General features: G+C 49.2%; 1 protein-coding gene and 1 non-coding gene across 10 annotated transcripts in view; one reads left to right on the forward strand and one right to left on the reverse strand.

The window, feature by feature from the left end:
* dop1a (DOP1 leucine zipper like protein A) overlaps nucleotides 1-27,670 on the reverse strand; it is a 431,858-nt gene that overhangs the window by 39,767 nt on the left and 364,421 nt on the right. For all 9 annotated transcript variants that reach the window (XM_072502754.1, XM_072502737.1, XM_072502731.1 and 6 more), the window contains 4 exons: nucleotides 25,195-25,277; nucleotides 15,877-15,986; nucleotides 9,784-9,933; nucleotides 3,723-3,784 (listed from right to left, as the gene is read on the reverse strand). In XM_072502754.1, coding sequence (XP_072358855.1) covers nucleotides 3,723-3,784; nucleotides 9,784-9,933; nucleotides 15,877-15,986; nucleotides 25,195-25,277 — 405 coding nt within the window. The remainder of the gene's footprint in view (nucleotides 1-3,722; nucleotides 3,785-9,783; nucleotides 9,934-15,876; nucleotides 15,987-25,194; nucleotides 25,278-27,670) is intronic.
* Nucleotides 26,362-26,434, forward strand: trnat-ugu (transfer RNA threonine (anticodon UGU)). The gene has a single exon. It is a non-coding gene; the product is annotated as a tRNA-Thr (tRNA).

The raw sequence follows: 27,670 nt of genomic DNA on the forward strand, positions 1-27,670 counted from the left end.
CTGATGTAATTTTGTATCATGGTACCTCTTTGCCTTCCTTGCTTTTTGACTTCTTTCCTAGCCTGTGTCAACCATGACTTAGTGGGTAGCACTCTTGCCTCAGATTTAGAAACTTGTGGGTTCAAGTCCCATTCCAGGGACTTGAGCACAAAAGTATAGGCTAATAGTCCAGAGCAACACTGAGGGGGTGTTGGATGGATAGCACTATTCCAAAGAAGAGGAAGAGGGGAGATATACCAGGTGCACGATTATTCATTCCTTAATCCAGAGGTTCCCAAACTGGGTTCTGCAGAGGGATTCTGGAAAATCAGGCCAGGAAAATCGATACAATTTGAGTTTCATGCTGTTTCCAGCTCTTCCAATCAGAGGCCATATTCTGGAGCCCGGACAGCAAAGTTGTCAGTGACCCGGGGCTGGGATCGAACCCGGATCCTCGGCACCCTGAGGCAGCAGTGCTAACCATTGCGACCAATCAATTAGTTTTGTATTTATTTCATGTTCTTCTTAATCTTCACACCTTGTGTTATATTTGCTATTGCTTAGATTCCATTTATGTTCATTTCTCTTAACTTCACTGGCTTATCTTCCATTACTAGATCTAGCAGTCTTCTCTTGTTGTGATTTTTACACACTGGGTTACAAAGGAGTCCTAAACAGACTGTAAAAACTCCATTCCCATTTTACTCTTTTCCTACTTCTTGCTAATTTATTTATAGAATTTGAAATCTCGCATGATTAATATTCTATTTCTTTTATATGATTCATCGTATGCATCAATATTTCTTTCTTTCAACAATCAACCAGCGAAGAAAAATCAGGGAACCTTTCCATGGAAATTGACAAAAACAATTTCAAATGAGCATAAGAAACTATCACTTTCTAGCAGTTTCATGTATAGTTCTAATCATTCTATATTTGACTGATAAAAGTCTATATCAACGTTGAAAAGTAAACCCCATGGGTCTTTTCTGCATATGCCGCCTGCCTGTTGGTGAGTTAGCTTCAGCACAGAGAGCTGCTGATACCAAAAACTCAGCCAGGAAATTTGGAGCGTTGAACAGCACAAGGAAATATGATATTAGGCATCACTGAGACATAGAACATAGAACGATACAGCGCAGTACAGGCCCTTCGGCCCACGATGTTGCACCGAAACAAAAGCCATCTAACCTATACTATGCCATTATCATCCATATGTTTATCCAATAAACTTTTAAATGCCCTCAATGTTGGCGAGTTCACTACTGTAGCAGGTAGGGCATTCCATGGCCTCACTACTCTTTGCGTAAAGAACCTACCTCTGACCTCTGTCCTATATCTATTACCCCTCAGTTTAAAGCTATGTCCCCTCGTGCCAGCCATATCCATCCGCGGGAGAAGGCTCTCACTGTCCACCCTATCCAACCCCCTGATCATTTTGTATGCCTCTATTAAGTCTCCTCTTAACCTTCTTCTCTCCAACGAAAACAACCTCAAGTCCATCAGCCTTTCATCATAAGATTTTCCCTCCATACCAGGCAACATCCTGGTAAATCTCCTCTGCACCCGCTCCAAAGCCTCCACGTCCTTCCTATAATGCGGTGACCAGAACTGTACGCAATACTCCAAATGCGGCCGAACCAGAGTTCTGTACAGCTGCAACATGACCTCCCGACTCCGGAACTCAATCCCTCTACCAATAAAGGCCAACACTCCATAGGCCTTCTTCACAACCCTATCAACCTGGGTGGCAACTTTCAGGGATCTATGTACATGGACACCTAGATCCCTCTGCTCATCCACACTTTCAAGAACTTTACCATTAGCCAAACATTCCGCATTCCTGTTATTCCTTCCAAAGTGAATCATCTCACACTTCTCTACATTAAACTCCATTTGCCACCTCTCAGCCTAGCTCTGCAGCTTATCTATATCCCTCTGTAACCTGCTACATCCTTCCACACTATTGACAACACCACCCACTTTAGTATCGTCTGCAAATTTATTCACTCACCCTTCTGCGCCTTCCTCTAGGTCATTGATAAAAATGACAAACAGCAACGGCCCCAGAACAGATCCTTGTGGTACTCCACTTGTGACTGTACTCCATTCTGAACATTTCCCATCAACCACCACACTCTGTCTTCTTTCAGCTAGCCAATTTCTGATCCACATCTCTAAATCACCCTCAATCCCCAGCCTCCGTATTTTATGCAATAGCCTACCGTGGGGAACCTTATCAAACGCTTTGCTGAAATCCATATACACCACATCAACTGCTCTACCCTCATCTAACTGTTCAGTCACCTTCTCAAAGAACTCAATAAGGTTTGTGAGGCATGACCTACCCTTCACAAAGCCATGCTGACTATCCCTGATCATATTATTCCTATCTAGATGATTATAAATCTTGTCTCTTATAATCCCCTCCAAGACTTTACCCACTACAGAAGTGAGGCTCACCGGTCTATAGTTGCCGGGGTTGTCTCTGCTCCCCTTTTTGAACAAAGGGACCACATTCGCTGTCCTCCAGTCCTCTGGCACTATTCCTGTAGCCAATGATGACATAAAAATCAAAGCCAAAGGTCCAGCAATCTCTTCCCTGGCCTCCCAGAGAATCCTAGGATAAATCCCATCAGGTCCCGGGGACTTATCTATTTTCAGCCTGTCCAGAATTGCCAACACCTCTTCCCTACGCACCTCAATGCTATCTATTCTATTAGTCTGCGGCTCAGCATTCTCCTCCACAACATTATCTTTTTCATGGTTGAAAGAAGGGCAGGACAGGCAACTCAATATTCCAGGGTATAGAAGTTTCAGGCGTGATGAGGGGGATGCAAGAGAGGAGGGGGATTGCATTAATGATAAAAGAGACCATCACGGCAGTAATGAGGAAGGATGTCTTAGACCTTGGTGTTCAAATCCATGGATCCCTAAAGGTGGCAGCACAGGTAGATAGGGTGGTGAAGAAGGTATACAGAATGTTTGCCTTCATTAGTCGGGGCATAGAATATAGGAGCAGGGAGGTTTTGGTACACATTTTAAAACATTGGTTAGACCAGAGGTGGAATGTGTGCAGTTCTGGTCGCCACATCAGGAAGGGTGTGATTGCACTGGAGGTGGTGCAGAGGAGATTCACCAAGGTGTTGCCTTCGATGGAAAGTTTCAGCTGTGAGGAGAGACTGGATAGGATGGGTTTGTTTTCCCTGGAGCAGAGGAGGCTAAGGATCTGATAGAGGTATACAAGCTTATGAGAGGCATAAATAGGGTAGATCGTAATAACCTTTTTCCCATGGACGAGGTTTCTAAGACTAAAGGTTTAAGGTAGGGAGTAAGTGGTTTAGAAGCGAGCTGAGGAAATATTTTTTCATCCAAAGGGTACTGGAAATATGGAACGCGCTGTCTGAGGGGTGGAGGAGGCAGGTACTCTCCCAACATTTAAGAAGCATCTGGACGAGCACTTAAATCACTAAGGCAGAGTAGGCTATGGACAAAGTACTGGTAAAAAGGGATTACTATAGATTGGTATTTGATGGTTGGCATAAACATGGTGGGCCGAAGGGCCTGTTCCTTTGCTGTATGATTCTATAAAAATTCTAATTCTTGAGCATATCTTCCAACAGTTTTATAGAGTACAAAAACATCTGCATAAGATACAGTAAGGCTGTGACAACTAATAATAGTCAAGCAAAGACAAACAAGTACGGAATGGAGAGAAATAGGAAACTGATACCAATACTTACTCATGAGATCCCTGAAAGTGGTTTTGTCATGGGTCATTAGGTGATCTATGATGGCTCTCCAACTGCAGGTTTGAAACATAAAATCTATTAAACCTACAGGTGAATAAAGGGTCCTAGAGTTGAGGTCAGATACCATTTAATCAACACAGTTAGGTAACATACAAAGAGCCTGAGTAGGCCATTGAGTCCCTCAAGTCTGCTCCACCATTAAATAAGATCATGGCTGATTTGATGGTAACTTCAAATCTGCATCCTGCCTATCCCCGATAACCTATCACTCCCTTGGGAACCAAAAATTCATCCTCTTCTGTCTTAAAAATATTTTAAAAATCTCTTCCTAAAAAGATGGTGACAGCAGAGTTCCAAACACTGACGACTCTGAATGAAAATATGTTGTTGCATCTCCTTTTTAAATGGGCACCCCCTTATTTTAAACAGTGACCCCCAGTTCTAGATTCTTCCACAAGAGGAAACATCCTCTCCACATCCAAGCTGTCAAGACCCCTCAGGATCATACATGTTTCAATCAAGTCCCCTCTCACTCTTCTGAACTTGTGGATACAAGCCTAGCCTGTCCAGCCTTTCGTCATAAGACAACACACCCATTCCAGGTATTAAGTCTTGAAAACCTTCTCTAAATGGTTTCCAATGCATTTACATACTTCCTTAAATAAGGTGACCAATACTGACACAGTACTCCAGATGTGGTCTCACCAATACCCTGCCAAACTGTTCAATTCTGGTTGCCACATTACCAGAAGGACATGATGGCTCTGGGAGGGTACAGAAGAGGGCTACCAGGATGTTGTCTGGTATGGAGGGCATTAGCTATGAGGGGGTTGGATAAACTCGGTTTGTTCTCACTGGAACGACAAGATTTGAGGGGTGATCTGATAGAAGTCCACAAAAGTATGAGGGGTATGGGCAGTTTTCCCAGGGTGGAAGAGTCAATTACTAGGGAACATAGGCTTAAGGTGCGAGGGGCAAAGTTTAGAGGAGATGTGCGAGGAAAGTTTTTTTTATAGAGGGTAGTAGGTGCCTGGAACTTGCTGCCGCCGAAGGAGGTGGTGGAAGCAGAGGCTATAGTGACATTTAAGAGGTGTCTTGACAAATACATGAATAGGATGGCAATAGAGGGATACAGACCCCAGACGTGCAGAAGGTTTTAGGTTAGACGGCAGCATGGTCGGCGCAGACTTGGAGGGCCGAAGGGCCTGTTACTGTGCTGTACCTTTCTTTATTCTTTTTGTTTATAACATCCCTACTTCTGTATTCAATTCCCTCATAATAAATGATAACATTCCATTTCCTAATTACTTGCTGATTATAAATGTCTTGATATTCTTTTAGCCTATTTAATGAATATATTTTTCCCCCCCAGAGAACACCTCTTCCTTTTCCCTCTAGATTTTGGACAATTTTATTGTTATTTTAACTGAGTAACTCTTCCATTTGGGGGGTCAATATATTCAGATTGTGCTTATTTTTCTTGAGTACATACTTATTCCACATTAAAGCTTTAAAGGTGTTCTTTTTCCCCTCAGCTGTGATAGCTCAGCAATATTTTCCAGTTATCTGTTTTTGTTCACTCCTTATTCCTTTGAAATTTCCTTCTCAAAAGGTTGATAAATTATTTTATTGCTCATAATAATCCCCAGAGGCCCCAGATCTTACACTCTGTTTACAAGACCCAGGTCTAGATGCAAGTTAGCCTGAGCAGGATCCTGGCATACACTGTTTTCTTTTCTGTCATTCTAGAACATTCTTATATTTTTAATTAATTCCCATCTACATTCTTGAATTCTAAATTAATTCCCATCATCCAAGATGAATTGTACTTTTGTGCTCTTTATGCCAACTTGATGCTTCTTACTCAAGTAAGCAGGGAAGAAGGAATGCCTGAATTGCTCTACAGAGCCCTGGATGGACTCAATGGGCTGAATGGACTCCTGCTGTGCAGTATGACTCTAATTTACTCGAGATGCGCTAGCATTCAGGTGTCAGGTAACAGCACCTACCTTTCTTCCTTTATTTTGTCTCTCTGCTTGGTTACTTTGTCTGGGTTAACACCATGTTGTTCTCACTTTCTATTTGATCGCTGACTAACTTTGGATCATCAAAATTTCAAGTTGACTTCTCCCTCCTACATAGTTGGTTTAAATAATCTGCCTCTTTATTAATAGCTTCTCTATCCGATGCTGCTTGGTTGAGATGTCGGCCACATTACCTTTGCCAACCTGATTTCCTCCCACAGTCCAAAGATGTGCAGGTTAGGTGGATTGGCCGTGCTAAATTGCCCCTTCGTGTCCAACGGTTAGGTGGGGATGAGGTAAGGAAGTCGGCTTGGATGGGGAGCTTTTTCAGAGAGTCGGTGCAGACTCAATGGGCCAAATGGCCTCCTTCTGCACGTTCGGCATTCCAGAATTCTAATCTATAATTCTCCTCACTCCAGAAAAAGATCAGACCATCTTCTAAACCTGGTTCTAAAATTTGCTTCACTGACTTTCCTGCTAATATATTCCATGGATTATTGCTCTGTGTTAGAACCTGTTTTTCATCAAACTCCCAGCTTCCTGGGAAGAGAACACTGACAAAGGAGAGAACACTGACAAAGGGAATGGGTTGAAGTGTGTATACTTCAACGCAAGAAGCATCAGGAATAAGGTGGGTGAACTTAAGGCATGGATTGGTACTTGGGACTACGATGTGGTGGCCATCACGGAAACTTGGATAGAAGAGGGGCAGAAATGGTTGTTGGAGGTCCCTGGTTATAGATGTTTCAATAAGATGAGGGAGGGTGGTAAAAGAGGTGGGGGGGTGGCATTGTTAATTAGAGATAGTATAACAGCTGCAGAAAGGCAGTTCGAGGAGTATCAGCCTACTGAGGTAGTATGGGTTGAAGTCAGAAATAGGAAAGGAGCAGTCACCTTGTTAGGAGTTTTCTATAGGCCCCCCAATAGTAGCAGAGATGTGGAGGAACAGATTGGGAAACAGATTTTGGAAAGTTGCAGAAGTCACAGGGTAGTAGTCATGGGTGACTTTAACTTCCCAAACATTGAGTGGAAACTCTTTAGATCAAATAGTTTGGATGGGGTGATACTTGTGCAGTGTGTCCAGGAAGCTTTTCTAACACAGTATGTAGATTGTCCGACCAGAGGAGGGGCAATATTGGATTTAGTACTTGGTAATGAACCAGGGCAAGTGATAGATTTGTTAGTGGGGGGTCATTTTGGAGATAGTGACCACAATTCTGTGACTTTCACTTTAGTAATGGAGAGGGATAGGTGCGTGCAACAGGGCAACGTTTACAATTGGGGGAAGGGTTGTCTGTTGTCTCTTGTCTGTTGTCAGACAAGAATTGAAGTGCATAAGTTGGGAACATAGGCTGTCAGGGAAGGACACAAGTGAAATGTGGAACATGTTCAAGGAACAGGTACTACGTGTCCTTGATATGTATGTCCCTGTCAGGCAGGGAAGAGATGGTCGAGTGAGGGAACCATGGTTGACAAGAGAGGTTGAATGTCTTAAGAGGAAAAAGGAGACTTATGTAAGGCTGAGGAAACAAGGTTCAGACAGGGCGTTGGAGGGATACAAGATAGCCAGGAGGGAACTGAAGAAAGGGATTAGGAGAGCTAAGAGAGGGCATGAACAATCTTTGGCGGGTAGGATCAAGGAAAACCCCAAGGCCTTTTACACATATGGGAGAAATATGAGAATGACTAGAGCGAGGGTAGGTCCGATCAAGGTCAGTAGCGGGAGATTGTGTATTGAGTCTGAAGAGATAGGAGAGGTCTTGAACGAGTACTTTTCTTCTGTATTTACAAATGAGTGGGGCCATATTGTTGGAGAGGACAGTGTGAAACAGACTGGTAAGCTCAAGGAAATACTTGTTAGGAAGGAAGATGCGTTGGGCATTTTGAAAAACTTGAGGATAGACAAGTCCCCTGGCCCTGACGGGATATATCCAAGGATTCTATGGGAAGCAAGAGATGAAATTGCAGAGCCGTTGGCAATGATCTTTTCGTCCTCACTGTCAACAGGGGTGGTACCAGGGGATTGGAGAGTGGCGAATGTCGTGCCCCTGTTCAAAAAAGGGACTAGGGATAACCCTGGGAATTACAGGCCAGTTAGTCTTACTTCGGTGGTAGGCAAAGTCATGGAAAGGGTACTGAAGGATCTGGAAAGACACTGCTTGATTAGGGATAGTCAGCACGGATTTGTGAGGGGTAGGTCTTGCCTTACAAGTCTTATTGAATTCTTTGAGGAGGTGACCAAGCATGTGGATGAAGGTAAAGCAGTGGATGTAGTGTACATGGATTTTAGTAAGGCATTTGATAAGGTTCCCCATGGTAGGCTTATGCAGAAAGTAAGGAGGCATGGGATAGTGGGAAATTTGGCCAGTTGGATAACGAACTGGCTAACCGATAGAAGTCAGAGAGTGGTGGTGGATGGCAAATATTCAGCCTGGATCCCAGTTACCAGTGGCGTTCCGCAGGGATCAGTTCTGGGTCCTCTGCTGTTTGTGATTTTCATTAATGACTTGGATGAGGGAGTTGAAGGGTGGGTCAGTAAATCTGCAGACGATACGAAGATTGGTGGAGTTGTGGATAGTGAGGAGGGCTGTTGTCGGCTGCAAAGAGACATAGATAGGATGCAGAGCTGGGCTGAGAAGTGGCAGATGGAGTTTAACCCTGAAAAGTGTGAGGTTGTCCATTTTGGAAGGACAAATATGAATGCGGAATACAGGGTTAACGGTAGAGTTCTTGGCAATGTGGAGGAGCAGAGAGATCTTGGGGTCTATGTTCATACATATTTGAAAGTTGCCACTCAAGTGGATAGAGCTGTGAAGAAGGCCTATGGTGTGCTCGCGTTCATTAACAGAGGGATTGAATTTAAGAGCCGTGAGGTGATGATGCAGCTGTACAAAACTTTGGTAAGGCCACATTTGGAGTACTGTGTACAGTTCTGGTCGCCTCATTTTAGGAAGGATGTGGAAGCTTTGGAGAGGGTGCAAAGGAGATTTACCAGGATGTTGCCTGGAATGGAGAGTAGGTCTTACGAGGAAAGGTTGAGGGTGCTAGGCCTTTTCTCATTAGAACGGATAAGGATGAGGGGCGACTTGATCGAGGTTTATAAGATGATCAGGGGAATAGATAGAGTAGGCAGTCAGAGACTTTTTCCCCGGGTGGAACAAACCATTACAAGGGGACATAAATTTAAGGTGAATGGTGGAAGATATAGGGGGGATGTCAGAGGTAGGTTCTTTACCCAGAGAGTAGTGGGGGCATGGAATGCACTGCCTGTGGAAGTAGTTGAGTCGGAAACATTAGGGACCTTCAAGCAGCTATTGGATAGGTACATGGATTACGGTAAAATGATATAGTGTAGATTTATTTGTTCTTAAGGGCAGCACGGTAGCATTGTGGATAGCACAATTGCTTCACAGCTCCAGGGTCCCAGGTTCGATTCCGGCTTGGGTCACTGTCTGTGCGGAGTCTGCACATCCTCCCCGTGTGTGCGTGGGTTTCCTCTGGGTGCTCCGGTTTCCTCCCACAGTCCAAAGATGTGCAGGTTAGGTGGATTGGCCATGATAAATTGCCTTTAGTGTCCAAAATTGCCTTTAGTGTTGGGTGGAGGTGTTGAGTTTGGGTAGGGTGCTCTTTCCAAGAGCTGGTGCAGACTCAATGGGCCGAATGGCCTCCTTCTGCACTGTAAATTCAATGATAATCTATGATTAATCTAGGACAAAGGTTCGGCACAACATCGTGGGCAAAAGGGCCTGTTCTGTGCTGTATTTTTCTATGTTCTATGCTCTATGTTCCTGATTTTTAAACTGATTTCTGGAATTTTAAGGGTCAATGAATAACTTGCTAAAATTAACTAATTAAGTTATCTACATAGGGTGGAAAACATTAACAAGACCACACCACCCAACTCAAACTGTTTTACCTTTCCTCATAAAGTACATTCTTGCAACTTGAAATAATTTTGATAACAACAGAATAGATTTTGCTCTTCCAGAAATATAAAAAGTAAACTGCAAGCCGCAAAGGAAACTTACTGACTAACGCAAGATGCATCCATATGGAAGACGTTAGGGTCCATAAAAAGATCAAAAGCTTCTTTTTTCCAAGCCCGTCTGGTATATTGATAGCCACTAAGACTGCTCACCAATTGCACACATGCTCGGTAACTTGGAGAATTGTGGGCACTAGAATAAAAGAACATTTTAGCAAAGCTGTGAAATAGTTTTTACTGAATAAAATAGAAAATCTCAGTCAGAAGCAGCTGTAGAAAATAACAAGGATTTCCGACACTGAGTATAATAAAACAGGGAATCACCAGACTGTCTTGCCCGATCGGGTATTCAATAAGCCTTCAAACGCCCAACAGAAGTAATCAAATTGTACCGATTTTAATACATACAGAACAAATATGAAACAAGTGAACATCAAAGCTGTGCAGGTCTCAAATATGATAATAAAAAAGCAACTCTGAGGGCCATTTCAAAGGGAAGAGGTAATTACTGCATGTGCTTGAACAATTCCACCTGTCCAATAAAAGACACACACACCGGAATTCTAATAAATTGATTAAAAAAAAAATACATTTTCAATTAAACTCAACACAAACTGTTGCTAAAAAGGCTTGCCAAAAACACGGAGGCATCGTTCAGCTAAGTCCATAATATGCATAAATCGAACGATTTTTAGATATTTTGGCAGCACATTAAAACACAAACAGACTTGCGGCCCTGGACATTGGATTAGTTGTGCACATCGGTAATCTACACACTATGAGTTCCCAACACTAAATGTGTGGTTCTGGTGGACATGAAGCAGAGGACAAATGAAGGATTAATCCAGCACAGCCTTCAACTGGCTGACTGTGCAGCATGTCTAAAGAACAAACAGGCAGTTTATTCTCCAAGTGTGCAGAAATGAAGAGGAGGAACGAGAAACAAATCTTACAAAGAATAGAAATCTTAGCCTCATTCACCCACCACCCAAAGAAAAATGGGCTTCAGAGACTTAACACAAAAACTAGAAAATCTACTAGATATTTTTAGAATCTAAAAAATGCAAATTATACTGAGTGGATTACCAAAATAGAAAATACTGGAAATAGACAGCAGCTTTGGTAACATTTGTCTGACTCTTGTTGCTAGATGTTCCTTGATTCAAATATGATGTTTGCTCAGGGTTGAGCTTCTGTCATCGATCTTCATGTGACTGATTTGGCCCATTTTCGACCTGCAGATCTTTGGACGTGTGGGATTCTGAATGTAGAATTTGCTTCCCTTTTTTTGAACCTTTTCTGTTACTGCCCTGCCTCATCAAGGTGCTGGTGATGCAGCTTGATGGCAGGTTGTGGCCATTCTGAGCAGTCAGCAGCAAGTTGCTCTGTCATTAAGTTCAATAGTGCCATGCTTCAAGCAGAGTTTCAGAATGTAGTTGAAACATTTTCTTTGTTCCCCCCCTTAGAACATTAGCCATCTGAGAGTTGAGAGAACATAACCTGGCAGTGGAGGCAGTTTTGACCAAGTTGATGCTGCAGGGGTTTTACCTAAATGTTTGTAGAAGGACAATAGGATTTATTCAACAGTCCTCCCAGTGTATGTGGAGAATGCAGTGCAGATATTTCTGATGTAATATCTCTAGCGCTCTGTACTAAGATTCTAATCCTCGGGGTGGCATGTGGAAGTCAAAAAATATACAAAAAAACTTTAGAAAAAAGCATCGATAACGTTCCACTTTCTTAAAGAAAACTAATTTTTACTGCTAATAACAGTATCAATCATCTGGGCTCTCAAAGGGATCCTGCTTAAGCTTTTGAACTTCACAGAATCATTACAGCGCAGGAGGGCCATTCGGCCCATCGTATCTACATCAGCTCTCCAAATAAGCATTATGACTTGGTGCCATCGCACTGCTTTTTCCTTGTACTCCTATACATTGGGCGCGATTCTCCGAGGCCGTGCCGGTTGGGAGAATCGTCGGCCGCGCCATTATATCGCGCGACGCCAGTCCGACGCCGTACTGCCATTCTTCCAACCGGCGAGAACGGCCCCGTCGAGTTCTGCGCCACGCCAGCCGGAGAATCGCCCGAGACACTCACAACGCCGATTCTCCGGTACCCCCGCTATTCCCCGGCCCGGATAGGCCGAGCGGCCGCTCCGAAACGACAGGTTCCCGCCGGCGCCGTTCACACCTGGTCGTTGCCGGTGGGAACTGTGCGGCAACGTTAGGGTGCGGCCTGTGGGGGGTTCCTTCACCGGGAGGGGGCCTCCGATGGGGTCTGGCCCGCAATCGGGGCCCACCGATCGGCGGGCCGACCTCTCTAAAGGAGGACCTCCTTTCCTCCGTCGCCCCGCAAGATCCATCCGCCATCTCCTTGCAGGGCAGCCTCGGGGAGGACGGGAACCGCGCATGCGCCGGTGACTTCATTTACAACAAAGAACAAAGAAATGTACAGCACAGAAACAGGCCCTTCGGCCCTCCAAGCCCGTGCCGACCATGCTGCCCGACTAAACTACAATCTTCTACACTTCCTGGGTCCGTATCCCTCTATTCCCATCCTATTCATGTATGTGTCAAGATGCCCCTTAAATGTCACTATCGTCCCTGCTTCCACCACCTCCTCCGGTAGCGAGTTCCAGGCACCCACTACCCTCTGCGTAAAAAACTTGCCTCGTACATCTACTCTAAACCTTGCCCCTCTCACCGTAAACCTATGCCCCTTAGTAATTGACCCCTCTACCCCGGGGAAAAGCCTCTGACTATCCACTCTGTCTATGCCCCTCATAATTTTGTAGACCTTTATCAGGTCGCCCCTCAACCTCCTTCGTTCCAGTGAGAACAAACCGAGTTTATTCAACCGCTCCTCATAGCTAATGCCCTCCATACCATGCAACATTCTGGTAAATCTCTTCTGCACCCTCTCTAAAGCCTCCACATCCTTCTGGTAGTGTGGCGACCAGAATTGAACACTATATTCCAAGTATATTCCAACCTAACTAAGGTTCTATACAGCTGCAACATGACTTGCCAATTCTTATACTCAATGCCCCGGCCAATGAAGGCAAGCATGCCGTATGCCTTCTTGACTACCTTCTCCACCTGTGTTGACCCTTTCAGTGACCTGTGGACCTGTACTCCTAGATCTCTTTGACTTTCAATACTCTTGAGGGTTCTACCATTCACTGTATATTCCCTACCTGCATTAGACCTTCCAAAATGCATTACCTCACATTTGTCCGGATTAAACTCCATCTGCCATCTCTCCACCCATGTCTCCAAACAATCTAAATCCTGCTGTATCCTCTGACCGTCCTCATCGCTATCCGCAATTCCACAAACCTTTGTGTCGTCTGCAAACTTACTAATCAGACCAGTTACATTTTCCTCCAAATCATTTATATATACTACAAACAGCAAAGGCCCCAGCACTGATCCCTGTGGAACACCACTGGTCACAGTCCTCCAATTAGAAAAGCATCCTTCCATTGCTACTCTCTGCCTTCTATGACCTAGCCAGTTCTGTATCCACCTTGCATCATTTACGTAATGCCAGACGCGTCATTTACGCGGTGCCGCTTTTTACGCGGCGCCAAGGCCCAGCACGTGTAAAATAGGCGACCCCGCTCCTAGCTCCCCGGGGGCGGGAGAATAGGGGGCTGGGGGCGGGCTCAGGCGATGGAGTGAAACACTCCGGTTTTCACTCCGGCGTCGGGACTTTGTCTCCCTTTGGGAGAATCGCGCCCATTACTTCTATTCAAATAATCACCTCACACGTTTTTGAATGCCTTGACTGAACCTACCTCCACCACATTCTTGGTAATGCATTCCACTTGTTGTATGAAAGGTTTTTTCACATCACATTTGCTTCTTTTGCAAATTGCTTTAAATCGGTGTCCTCTCATTCTCAATCCTTTTACAAGCGGGAACAGTCTCCCCCTATCTACTCTGTCCAGCCCCAGCATAACTTTAAGCATCTCTATTCAATCTCATCTTAGTCTTCCTCTCTCCAAGGAGAACTGTCCCATCCTCTCCAATCTATCCTCATAGCTGTGGTTTCTCATGCCTGGAATCATTCTTGTAAACCTCTTCTGTATATTCTCCAATGTGTTCACATCCTTCCTATAGCGTGACACTCCTAACTGCACACAATTCAGCTGCGATCTAAATGTCTTGTTCAGCATAACATCTTTGCTCTTAGAATCCCTACAGTGCAGAAGGAGGCCATTCGGCCCATCGAGTCTACACCGACCCTCTGGAAATGCACCCTACCTAGGTCCAATCCCCAGCCCTATCCCCGTAACCCAACCTAACCGTTGGGACACTATGGACAATTTAGCACAGCCTATCCGCCTAACCTGCACATCTTTGGCCTGTGGGAGGAAGCCGGAGCACCTAGAGCAAACCTACGTAGACACGGGGAGAATGTGCAAACTCCACACAGACAGTAAACGGAGGTCGGAATCGAACCTAGGTCCCTGCTGCTGTGACGCCACTGTGCTCTTGTACTCTATGCTCCTGTTAATAAAGCCCAGGATACTATATGTTTCATTAATACTCTCTCCACCTGTCCTACTGGACAGTTGGTTTGTAATGCAGAACAAGGCCAGCAGCACGGGTTCAATTCCCGTATCAGCTGAGAATTCTGAATTCTCCCTCTGTGTACCTGTACAGACGCCGGAATGTGGCGACTAGGGGCTTTTCAAAGTAACTTCATTGCAGTATAAGTCTACTTGTGACAATAAAAAGATTATTATACACACCCAGGTCCCTCTACTGTTGCACCCCTTTTTTTCCTTCCTTTTTTATAAATCCAGAGTACCCAATTATTTTTTTCTCCAATTAAAGGGCAATTTAGCGTGGCCAATCCACCTAACCTGCACATCTTTGGGTTGTGGGGGTGAAACCCACGCAGATATGGGGAGAATGTGCAAACTCCACATGGACAGTGACCCAGGGCCAGGATTCAAACCCGGGTCCTCAGTGCCGTAGTCCCAGTGCTAACCACTGCATCACATGCCGCCCATTTTGCACCCCTTTAAGAATTATACTCATATTGTCCATGTTTTTCTTACCAAAATGCATCATCTCACACTTCTCTGCATCATCTCACACTTCGCTGCATCATCTCACACTTCTCTGCATTAAACTTAATCTACCCATTCCACCAAATTGTCTATGTCCTTTGGAAGTTCTACACAGTCCTCTTCAGTTTACAATACTTGCAAGTTTTGTATCATCCACAAACATTGAAATTATCCCCTGCTCACAAGATCTAGATCATTAATATATATCAGGAAAAGTTAGGGTCCTTTCAAAAGATTCCTTCCTGTAGACTAGACTATCGCTGAAATGCTGTGAACCAAGACTCTTTAAAAAGCTTGCTCAACTCCGTGAAAATGTGGAGGACTCGGACATGCTGAATCTCAAAATGGAGCCAGCCAGGTTGGGAATGCAGGATGTTTGTTCATGTCCCAAACCACCCGTACCCTGAGAAGACACCTTTAAAAATCGGACATCGGTCCAGGAATTCTAGGATTGGGTTCCAGCCGCTATTTTTAATGGTCTGTGGAGTGCCCCTGACTCTGCGAAAATCTAGCCCCAAGAGTTTTGTTGAATTATGGACGTCTTTGTTTCAGACAATTGCTACCACAGAATGCATAAAGTACAGGAAGCGGTTAACATATTCCTGAATTTCTCCTTCAGCATACATGGGAGGTGAAATATTTGGCTTGCCACGTGCAAGTCTTGTTTTTGGAACATTCAAGGACAGGTTGAGTTTCTTCAATGCAGAATTGAGTAGGAGCGGGGATCTAATAACGAATCACTGATTTGAAACATTAACTCTGTTTCTTTCTCCACAGATGCTACCAGATATGCTGTGTATTTCCAGCAGATTTTATTTCTAATCTCCAGCAGTGCAATGCATTGCTTTTGGAATAGAATCTGTGTTATTTTTGTTAAAATGAGAAATGGATAGGTAGAATCATGAATTGTAAACATTGCACTGGAAAATCATGGACACAGGAACTGAAAATTCAGTAATAAAGAGGCCCAGCACTAGTCAAACTAATCACGTATTTTAAATGTAAGGAATAAAATTGAAATTGCATTCTGAAGTAGAGCTTGTCAAGTACCTGTGATTGCGAAGATAAGGCACCACATAGCACATAATGTTAACAAGTAATGGAATAACTTTTTCCTTCTCATCACTGTGGAATACCATGTCCAGAAGGTGAGCCAAAACCTAAAAGAGAGGGGAACATATACATTTCACTACAATACACTGTAATGTATTAGCAACTTGTTTCACCTAAATTTCATTAAATTAGAGCTGCACGGTGTCACAGTGGGTTAGCCCTGCTGCCTCACGGCGCCGAGGTCCCAGGTTCGATCCCGGCTCTGGGTCACTGTCCGTGTGGGGTTTGCACATTCTCCCCGTGTTTGCGTGGGTTTCGTCCCCACAACCCAAAAAGATGTGCAGGCTAGGTGGATTGGCCATGCTAAATTGCCCCTTAATTGGAAAAAATTAATTGGGTACTCCAAATTTTTTTTTTTAATTTCATGAAATTCTAGAGTTCAGAACAGCCACTGTTAAGTCAAAATAGTGAAGTTTCTCTTTCATGCCAACAGAGCAAAAATGCAACCAAAGTAAAATACTTTGTAAAGTAAATACAAGGTAAAATACCTTGAAAAGAATATTTCATGAAACTCTATGGCAGTACTACAATGGGAGAATTCCACCCAATATTTTTCAAAGCATCTGGCCTGCAAATAGCATTTAACTAGTGTTTACTTAAAGTAAGTAAATACATTAAGGTAAGTTTCTTCCAGCCTTAAGAAGGAATAAACAAGCTCTACTGGAGAGCAGCTGAATTAGTTAGTCGGCTAACTAGTCCAATCTGGCTGTTGTAGTCTCAGCTCCACAGTAAATGTAGAGATTGAGGTGCAGCTTTGCAAACGGAGAGATCGCAAGCAGAGTGAGCTGAAAGTTTGGTGAATTGGGAAATGTTATTACTTCACTTCACGTCAGGGCAGCGGAATGATCTGGTTGGTGAGTAACTGATAAGCCAATCAGGAATTAAGAAATGTATTGCTCTTAATTATCATTTTTCATTGCCACCCAATCTGCTTCTACATCCTGGTTTCCATAACATAGATCATTCTCACTATGGGGGAAAACATCATTAATTAACAGAAGCATCCCTCCATCTTTTACTAGATTCCTGGCTTTCCTAAATGTCATATACTCTTCACTATCTAGAGGCGTCATTCTCCGACCCCCCAGAGGGTCGGAGAATGGCCGTTGGCCGCCGTGAATCCCGCCCCCGCCGAAGTCGCCGAAGGGAGAAAAGTCGGCGGGGCGTTAATGGCGCCGCTGCCGCGGAGAATGTCACGGGTCTGCGCAAGGCAGCCGATTTTCGGCCTGCCGATATTCTCCCTTCCGGATGGGCCGAAGTCCCGTCGACGTGATGACCGTTCACGTCGACGTGAATCAAACCTCCTTTTCATTGGCGTGACCCGGTGCTCCAGGCTCACGCCGACCAGCGTGGAGGTGAGTGACGGCCTGGGGGGTTGGCTCTGGGCAGGAAATGGCGTGGCCGCAGACTGATTGCGTGAGGAGAGGTGTGTCTCGGCTTGTGTGTGTGCGGCGGGGGGTGGGGGGGGGGGGGTGGTGGTTAGAGTAGGCTGGGCTCCGGGGGAGTGCCTGGAGGGGGTCCGTGCCGGGGTGGAGGTTGGGGGGGGGGGGGGGGTCCGTGCCGGGGTGGAGGTTGGGGGGGGGTCCGTGCTGGGGTGGAGGTTGGGGGGGGGGTCCGTGCCGGGGTGGAGGTTGGGGGGGGGGGGGGGTGTTCCGTGCCGGGGTGGAGGTTGGGGGGGGTCCGTGCTGGGGTGGAGGTTGGGGGGGGTCCGTGCTGGGGTGGAGGTTAGGGAGGGGGTCCGTGCTGGGGTGGAGGTTGGGGAGGGGGTCCGTGCCGGGGTGAAGGTTGGGTGGGGGGGGGGTCCGTGCCGGGTGGAGGTTGGGGGGGGGTCCGTGCTGGGGTGGAGGTTGGGGGGGGGGTCCGTGCTGGGGTGGAGGTTGGGGGGGGGGTCCGTGCTGGGGTGGAGGTTGGGGGTTGGGGGGGGGTCCGTGCTGGGGTGGAGGTTGGGGGGGGTCCGTGCTGGGGTGGAGGTTGGGGGGGGGTCCGTGCCGGGGTGGAGGTTGGGGGGGGGTCCGTGCTGGGGTGGAGGTTGGGGGGGGTCCGTGCTGGGGTGGAGGTTGGGGAGGGGGTCCGTGCCGGGGTGGAGGTTGCCGGGGTGGAGGTTGGGGGGGGGTCCGTGCTGGGGTGGAGGTTGGGGGTGGTCCGTGCTGGGGTGGAGGTTAGGGAGGGGGTCCGTGCTGGGGTGGAGGTTGGGGAGGGGGTACGTGCCGGGGTGAAGGTTGGGGGGGGGGGGTCCGTGCCGGGTGGAGGTTGGGTCCGTGCTGGGGTGGAGGTTGGGGGTTGGGGGGGGTCCGTGCCTGGGTGGAGGTTGGGGAGGGGGTCCGTGCCGGGGTGGAGGTTGGGGAGGGGGTCCGTGCCGGGGTGGAGGGTTGGGGGGGGTTCGTGCTGGGGTGGAGGTTGGGGGTTGGGGGGGTCCGTGCCGGGGTGGAGGTTGGGGGGGGGGGGTCCGTGCCGAGGAGGGTGATGGGAGGGCAAGTGAGTTGGTCCACCTGGCCAGGTGCCAGCCTCCAACAGTTGGACCCATGCGGTCCATGCCACCTGGCTGGGGCGGAAGGAGGGGATATGGGCAATGATGACATGTCGTCGTTCCCCTCCCCCCCACCAGGCCGTCATGTTTTCAGATCATCCAGCGATGTTGGCCGCCGTGGTGGCAGCCGCTCATGTCTATGTTGCCCTGGATGAGGAGGAGGTGGAGGAGCGTGCCAGAGAGGCGGCGCAGGCTGCCGCAGAGGGGCAGGCGGCAGCCGCCCAGGCTGGAGGGACACCTGACCGACAGGACGAGGAGGGGGAGGAGGACGTCGCGGCCCCACGGCAACGGAGGCACCCGAGGGCGCCCCGTGTGTACCGGCCCCGGCAGTCATACCAGGACCTCACGGACCGGGAATGCAGGAGGAGACTCCGGATGAGCCGGGAAACCGTGGCACACATCTGCCACCTGCTGGCACACCTGTCACCGTGTGGCACTGGCGGGGGACACCCTCTCCCCGTGTCCGTCAAGGTTACGGTGGCCCTGAACCTTTATGCAACGGGGTCATTCCAGGCACCGAGTGGGGACCTGTCTGGCATATCGCAGACATCGGTGCACCGGTGCATCCGGGCAGTGACAGATGCCCTTTATGCCATGGCGCACCGCTACATCCGCTTCCCCGTGGACCGGGCCAGCCAAGATGCCCGGGCAGTGGGCTTCTCTGCCGTGGCCGGGTTCCCCATGGTCCAGGGCGCGATCGATGGGATGCACGTCGCCGTGCGGCCACCTGCAGATAACAGGGCCGTGTTCACTAATAGGAAGGGGACCTATTCGATGAACGTACAGGTGGTCTGCGACCACCGCATGATGATCCTGCACGTCTGCGCCCGTCACCCAGGCAGTGTACACGACTCATTCGTGTTGTCGCGGTCATCCATCCCCGGCATGTACGAGGGACGCCATCCCCGGCTGAGGGGCTGGTTGCTGGGCGACAGGGCCTACCCATTGCGATCGTGGCTGATGACGCCTATACGGAGGCCACGCAATGAGGCGGAGAACCGCTACAATGATGCCCATGTAGCGACAAGGGGAGTGATCGAGAGGTGCTTTGGCGTGCTGAAGATGCGTTTCAGGTGCCTGGACCTCTCTGGGGGCGCCCTCCAGTATCGGTCAGATAGGGTCGGCCGCATCATTGTGGTGTGCTGCGTCCTGCACAACATAGCCCAGCAGAGGGGCGATGTGCCGCAGGCAGAGGAGGGTGGAGTGGAGGAGCAGCAGGAAGAGGCACAGTCCTCCCAGATGAGGGGGATGGGGGCAATGGTCAGGGCAGACAGGGTAGACACAGGCGGGTGGCTGTCCACCTTTACCGGCTGGCCCAGCGGGCACGGGACAGACTGATAGACGCCCGCTTCACTGACTAGATGGGCGTGGGAATCGGGTAGTATGGCCACAGACCGCACACCATGGCAACAGCCGACCACCCACACCCCCCACCCATCCACCCACCCAGCACCCTCACCCCCCTCCCCAACCCCACCCACCCCACCCGCATGCACACCACCCCCCCCCCATTGCCGATCCACCGGCGGCACAACGGGCCGGGCTCACACAGTTGCGGGTGGACGCGTGTCTATCGCAGGCCATGGAGGATGATGACAACCCGCCCTGCGATGAGCTCCTGGCTCTACATCGTTGGACTATGTCTGACCCATGGCCACAGTACCACCATCCACCCGGACCATCCCTGCATGCGGCTGTGACACTGCAGCGCACGGTCCCGTCCTCTGCCCGGGGGATGTTGATGGCGGCCCAGGGGGAAGGGGGCAGACTCACCTGGGGCTGAGGTAAGACCACCCCTCACACACACACTTGCGCTCAACGTACATGACACCCCGCATACTTTGGACAGAGCACAAAGGCAGCTTCGGTAGGTGTAACATTGACTTTAATAACCAAAGGAGTTCATGCACGTGCCCTAGCCCCTAAAACTCATCTGTGCCCTGCACCCGTGCCAACTTACTCAGTGTCTAATTGTTTGGCCTTACGGGCCCTTTGACTACGTCTACGTGGTTCCCCAGACGGTACAGCAGAACTGGAGGTGGACTCCTGTGATTCCTGCCCTCTGACACTGGATCCCTTTGGCGGCCGTTTCCTGGGGCGTCCTGGCCTAGATGGGCCAGGCTGCGGCCCAGGCGACTGGGATGGCGAGCTGCCAGCCTGTCCTGCCCGTTGCCCACCCGATGCACCTGGGACGGAAGGGGGGGGGGGGGGGGAGTCCGAGGTGTCGCGGTGTACCGGGACCTCCCCTACAGAGGGAGCCGGGACGGACCACACCACCTCCTCCTCCCTCGGGGTGCCCGATGGCCCCCAGGCCTCTACATGGGTGGGGGATGCGAACGGACTGGCCATCCGACGCCCCCCCGACATCTGGCGCTGCCAGTCCTGGAGGCCCGTGCTGGTATCGACAGGGGTCTGCAGGTTTGCAGCCATGGAGCCCAGGGTGTTGGCAAACCCTGTCTGTGACAGTGCGACGCCGGCTCGCACATGGCCACTGGCGCCGATGCCCTCAGCGATGGCCTGCTGAGACTGGGCCATGGCCTGCTGAGACTGGGCCATGGCCTGCAGAGACTGGGCTATGGCGTTGAGCGCCTCTGCCATCTGGCGCTGGCACTGGCTCATGGCCTTCTGTGAGAGGGCAGCCATTTCCTGGGCCACAGACGCCGCCTGCACGGAAGGCCCCAGGCCTCGCAAACCGTTCCCCATGTCTGACACCGTCGCAACCATTGCCTCCACCGCGGACGCCACCCGTGCGGTGTCAGCCTGGGTGGCACGCATGACCGGGACCACTCCCAGCTCCTGGACGCGGGTGGACTCCTCCACCTGCGACCGCAGCCGCCCGTCACCCTCTTCGCTCGTCTCCGGGTCGGTGGTTGCATCGGATCTATGTGTGGGTGTGTTAACTGCAGGAACCCGGGATCCATCTGGGCGGCAGATGTTCGCTTGGCCTGGGCTGCCCTCCGACCGCCTGGTCCCTCTGCTGCTCCTACCTCCACCTGCTGTACCGGGACGGCGGTGTTGTGCGCACCAGTGAGTGTACCAGACGCCTCATCACTAAAGTGCCCAACCGTGGTGAGTGTTTCTGCGATGGTGGAGGGTGTTGGTGACAGCAGTGGCGTTGTGTCGTGCTCTTCGTCCCACTCTGAGTCCATGGCACTTTGGGGTGGGGGTTCGTCTCCACCCATCCACTCTGAGTCACTGTCCGGTATTTCGTCTTCCAGGGTAGTGCTGTCCCGGGTAGTGCTGTCCCGGGTAGGGGTGACCTGGGTAGTGGTGTCCTTGCTCGGATGTGACGGGGGCCTGTGGCTGCCCCCCTCATCGCTGGGTGGTCGCTCCCGCACGTGACGGGGGTGTCGTCTCCCTGTTGCTCCAGGTCTCTCCGTCTCCCGTGGTGTGCGAGGGGCATCCTGCGGGCGTCGCATGCTGGAGGGTCCGGGTCTCTCCGTCTCCCGTGGTGTGCGAGGGGCATCCTGCGGGCGTCGCATGCTGGAGGGTCCGGGTCTCTCCGTCTCCCGTGGTCTCCGAGGGGCATCCTGCGGGCGTCGCATGCTGGAGGGTGCGGGTCTCTCCGTCTCCTGTGGTCACCGAGGGGCATCCTGCGGGCGGTGTGCATCTGCGGGGATGGGTGCCTGGACGTTTGGTCCTGCGATACACAATGAAGCATGCATGGTTAGACATCAGGCAGTGATCAGGTGATACGGGGGAGGGGGATATAGGGGAGGGGGGATATGGGGACGGGCTGTCGGTGGCTCACTTGCTGGTGGGCCCCCGACCTCTGCATCAGCAACCTCCCGGTCCTCAGGTCCGCCAGCCAGTTCCAGGGCCCTTTCCTCGTGTACGGTCAGTGGCCTCTCATCAGCGGGCCCTCCTCCAGTCCTCACATGCTCCCTATTGTTGTGTGCGCGCTTCTCCTGTGGGGGGGGGGGCAGGGGTAAAAGGCAACAGTGTTAGGCAGGTATATGAATGCACGCCATCGGTTGCGCGTGCATTGCAGAGGTTAAGGTTAGGGCTGGATTCACTTGGGGATATGGGGGAGGGGGGGATATGGGAGAGGGGGGATGTGGGGGAGGGGGGATGTGGGGGAGGGGGGGATGTGGGGGAGGGGGGATATGGGGGAGGGGGGATATGGGGGAGGGGGGATATGGGGGAGGGGGGATATGGGGAGGGGGGATATGGGGGAGGGGGGATATGGGGGAGGGGGGATATGGGGGAGGGGGGGATATGGGGGAGGGGGGGATATGGGGGAGGGGGGATATGGGGGAGGGGGGATATGTGGGGGGGGATATGGGGGAGGGGGATGTGGGGGAGGGGGATGTGGGGGAGGGGGGATGTGGGGGAGGGGGGATATGGGGGAGGGGGGATATGGGGGAGGGGGGATATGGGGGAGGGGGGATATGGGGGAGGGGGGGATATGGGGGAGGGGGGATATATGGGGGAGGGGGGTATATGGGGGAGGGGGGTATATGGGGGAGGGGGGTATATGGGGGAGGGGGGGATATGGGGGAGGGGGGATATGGGGGAGGGGGGATATGGGGAGGCTCACCCTGCCTGCTCTGACGAGGTCGTTCACCTTCTTGTGGCACTGGGTGCCTGTCCGTGGTGTCAGGGCCACAGCGGTGACGGCCTCTGCCACTTCCCTTCACAGACGCCGGCTGTGGCGTGGGGCAACTCTGCGGCCGTGCCCGGGATACAGGGCGTCCCTCCTCTGCTCCACCGCGTCCAGGAGCGCCTCCACATCCCGTGACTCGAACCTCGGGGCTGAGCGGCGGCCAGCCATCCAGTCGGGTGTTGCGGTCAGGTGTTGCGGTCGGGTGGGGGGGAGCTGCGCGGCCTTATGAGCCGTCACGCCGTGCAGCGCGTATGACGCTGCACGGCGTGAACCACTGCGCAAGCGCGGATCCCGTTACGTCGCTACTAGCCCATTTCGGGCCGGAGACGATCGACCCATTTTTATGACGTGACGCAAGTGGGATTTGCGCCGTTTTTTGCGCCGATCAGCGGACGTTCCGCCGATAACGGAGAATTTCGCCCCAGGTCTCAAACTACATCATCCTGCAGCAATGACTCTGCAATGGCTACCAGATCATAGTTATTTATTTCTATTTGAGCTATCAGTTCATCTGCTTTATTTCAAATGCGACCTGCCTGCATTCAATACAAAGGCTTTAAATGTAGACGTGTCCTGTCTGCCCCATTGACCTTGGGCTGAATGACGGAGGGTCCTGGATAGTGCAGATCAACCCACTGGAAATTTTAACTGCCCAGGCAATTTCAGTGCGTGTGTCAGGAGCTTCAGGGTCCTGATGGCATCAATGACTTAACAAAGAACAAAGAACAAAGAAATGTACAGCACAGGAACAGGCCCTTCGGCCCTCCAAGCCCGTGCCGACCATACTGCCCGACTAAACTACAATCTTCTACACTTCCTGGGTCCGTATCCTTCTATTCCCATCCTATTCATATATTTGTCAAGATGCCCCTTAAATGTCCCTATCGTCCCTGCTTCCACTACCTCCTCCGGTAGAGAGTTCCAGGCACCCACTACCCTCTGCGTAAAAAACTTGCCTCGTACATCTACTCTAAACTTTGCCCCTCTCACCTTAAACCTATGCCCCCTAGTAATTGACCCCTCTACCCTGGGGAAAAGCCTCTGACTATCCACTCTGTCTATGCCCCTCATAATTTTGTATACCTCTATCAGGTCGCCCCTCAACCTCCTTCGTTCCAGTGAGAACAAACCGAGTTTATTCAATCGCTCCTCATAGCTTATGCCCTCCATACCAGGCAACATTCTGGTAAATCTCTTCTGCACCCTCTCTAAAGCCTCCACATCCTTCTGGTAGAGTGGCGACCAGAATTGAACACTATACTCCAAGTGTGGCCTAACTAAGGTTCTATACAGCTGCAACATGACTTGCCAATTCTTATACTCAATGCCCCGGCCAATGAAGGCAAGCATGCCGTATGCCTTCTTGACTACCTTCTCCACCTGTGTTGCCCCTTTCAATGACCTGTGGACCTGTACTCCTAGATCTCTTTGACTTTCAATACTCTTGAGGGTTCTACCATTCACTGTATATTCCCTACCTGCATTAGCCCTTCCAAAATGCATTACCTCACATTTGTCCGGATTAAACTCCATCTGCCATCTCTCCGCCCAAGTCTCCAGACAATCTAAATCCTGCTGTATCCTCAGACAGTCCTCATCGCTATCTGCAATTCCACCAACCTTTGTGTCGTCTGCAAACTTACTAATCAGACCAGTTACATTTTCCTCCAAATCATTTATATATACTACAAAGAGCAAAGGTCCCAGCACTGATCCCTGTGGAACACCACTGGTCACAGCCCTCCAATTAGAAAAGCATCCCTCCATTGCTACCCTCTGCCTTCTATGGCCTAGCCAGTTCTGTATCCACCTTGCCAGTTCACCCCTGATCCCGTGTGACTTCACCTTTTGTACTAGTCTACCATGAGGGACCTTGTCAAAGGCCTTACTGAAGTCCATATAGACAACATCTACTGCCCTACCTGCAGATTTCTCTGCTCTGGACATTTTAAGATTTAGACCATTGAGCAAAATAGGTGAAATCACCAATATAAACCAGAAGCTTCCGCAATGACTCCATGAGTACTTACACTGAGGTATATTGATCAAAATGGGTCAACTGTTGAAGGAAGGTGAAAGTTGTGAAGAGAACAAATATTTAAGATGAGTAGGGTTTCCATACCTCCGCTAATAAGGTCAGTGCATGTACACTGTACACAGAAGGTGTGATACTGGCTGTCTCCACCACTGGGGTCAACATGATATCTGGGCAAGGCAGAAAAGATCAAATGATTAACACAGTGAGAAAATTATTTGGGTTGAAAATTTAATGAAACTCAATTAAAACCAATGAAGTAAACACTGAAAGATTTCCTTTATTTAAAAAAATTACTTCAATTGACATTTGAGTATCACTTTAGTTACAAGGGCATGCATCGTGTTTTAACACCCTCAGCAAAACAACCCCTATGGGCACTGCAAAGTTACTTTCATGTCTGCCATCTAGTTCCTTCAGCTTTCACTTAATGTTGGCAATTTTAAAACAAAACTTTTTGTTTCTTTTAACTCGCTCACTCAATTCCAACATAGCCTCACTATTTTTCTTTCTCGGCATGATTTTACATTGAACTAAACATTATAATTTTCACACACTGACTTAGGCTGCCTGTGTCAGGAACAATTCTCTACAGCAATTGGTTAAAGGGATATGTTGTTGCTCTGCCTTGAGTACACGAGTTCCAGATCCCAGAAAGAGGGTGCTGCACTGTATTAGATTCTGAACATTGGAGCAGGAGCAGGTACATCAAGCCTGCTCTGCCATTCAAACAGATCAAGGCTGATCATCCACCTCTACATTTTCGCCCACTTTTCCCATATCTCTCAATGTCATCAGGAACCAAAAATCTATCGATTTCTGTCTCAATGATTGAACTTCCACAGCCCTCTGGGGTAGAGAATTCCACAGGTTCACCACCCTATGAGTGAAGAAATTCCTCGTCATCTCAGTCTCAAATGGACTGCCCATTATTCTGAGACTCACCATTCAGGGGAACATTCTATCTATATCTGTGCTGTCATGTCCCACAGGAATTTTGTAAAGGTTCATTATGAGGTCACCTCTCATTCTGAGCAAGAATTTACAAGCCTAGTTTCCTCAATCTCCCCTCGGAAGTCAATCCTGCCATCCCAGGGATTAGTCTTGTGAACCTCTGATACATTTCTTAAATATGGAAACTAAAACTGCACACAGTACTCACCAAGGCTCTATACAAGGTATCTTTACTCCTGTACTCAGATCCCCTTGAGATGAAGGTCGGCATATTATTTGTCCTAATTTCTTTTAGTGGTTGGCTCTATAGCTCAGTGGTTAGAGCACTGGTCTTGTCAACCAGGGCCTGAGAGTTCAATTCTCGCTGGAGCCTGTGACTATGATTTAGCATGCTTGGCTAGCACAGTCACTAGAGCATGAGACTCTTGATCTCAGAGTCTTGGGTTCATGTCCCACGTTGAGCACTGAATGGCCTACTCCTAACTCCTGTTTTGGGGCGGCAGGGCGGCATAGTGGTTAGCACCTGCTGCCTCACAGTTCCAGGGACCCAGGTTGAATTCTGGCTTCGGGTGACTGTGGAGTTTGCACTTTCTCCCCATGTCTGTGTGGGCTTCCTCGGTTTCCTCCCACAGTCCAAAGATATGCAGGTTAGGTGGATTGGCCATGCTAAATTGCCCCTTAGTGTCCAAAAGGTTAGGTTGAGTTGATGGGTTACGGGGATAGGGTGGAGGCGTGGGCTTAAGTGGGGTGCTCTTTCCAAGGGCCGGTGAAGACTCAATGGGCCAAATGGCCTTCTTCTGCACTGTAAATTCTATGATTCTCTGACATCATTTGCCATCCTGATTGTTTGCTGGCTTTTGGTGAATCGTGAACAAGGACAGGTTCCTCTGGACATCAACCTCTCACCATTTAAGAAATATTCTTGTTCTTTTTCTACCAAAGTGGATTATTTCACATTAATTCACATTATATTCCATCCATCTGCCTTGTTCTTGCCCACTCACTTAGCCTACCCAAGTCCCTTGATGCCTCCTTACATCCTCTTCACAACTTATATTCTCACCTCGTTTCGTGTCATCAGCAAATTTAGAAATATTACATTTGGTCCTCACATCCAAATCATTTATATAGATTGTCCACATCCAAATCCTTTATGACCCGATGACTTAAGTTGCCTTGGAAAAACCCACAAAGTCTGTGGGCAGCAGTATGCATACTGTATGGCTAGTATGGTTTTTGCAAAATCTGTTTACTTTGTTACTTAAAATAATTTTCTTTTTCAAGTTTAAAGGAGATTACTTACAGTTGAATTACATTGCAATAAATGCTGGTCTAGCCAGAAATGCCCACATCTCAATTTTTAAAACTATCTCAAGCTAAATTAATTTCAAGCTGAGAATAACTCTTATTTTATCCTAGGAGATGGAAGATATATTTATTTATGAACATGAAAAGGTTGGCATCCGTTTTACACAATATGGTGATGTTGGCAGACAGGTTCTTCAGTTGGCACTGAAGATTACTGCCTAATTAATCAATCGATTAGGAGAGCTGGTAACGGCTATTTTGTCCAGCACCAAACGTGCTCCCTAGCTAAACGTGTTTAGCA

Source organism: Scyliorhinus torazame, chromosome 1 (genome assembly GCF_047496885.1).
Source record: "Scyliorhinus torazame isolate Kashiwa2021f chromosome 1, sScyTor2.1, whole genome shotgun sequence".
Classification (NCBI taxonomy): Eukaryota; Metazoa; Chordata; class Chondrichthyes; order Carcharhiniformes; family Scyliorhinidae; genus Scyliorhinus; species Scyliorhinus torazame.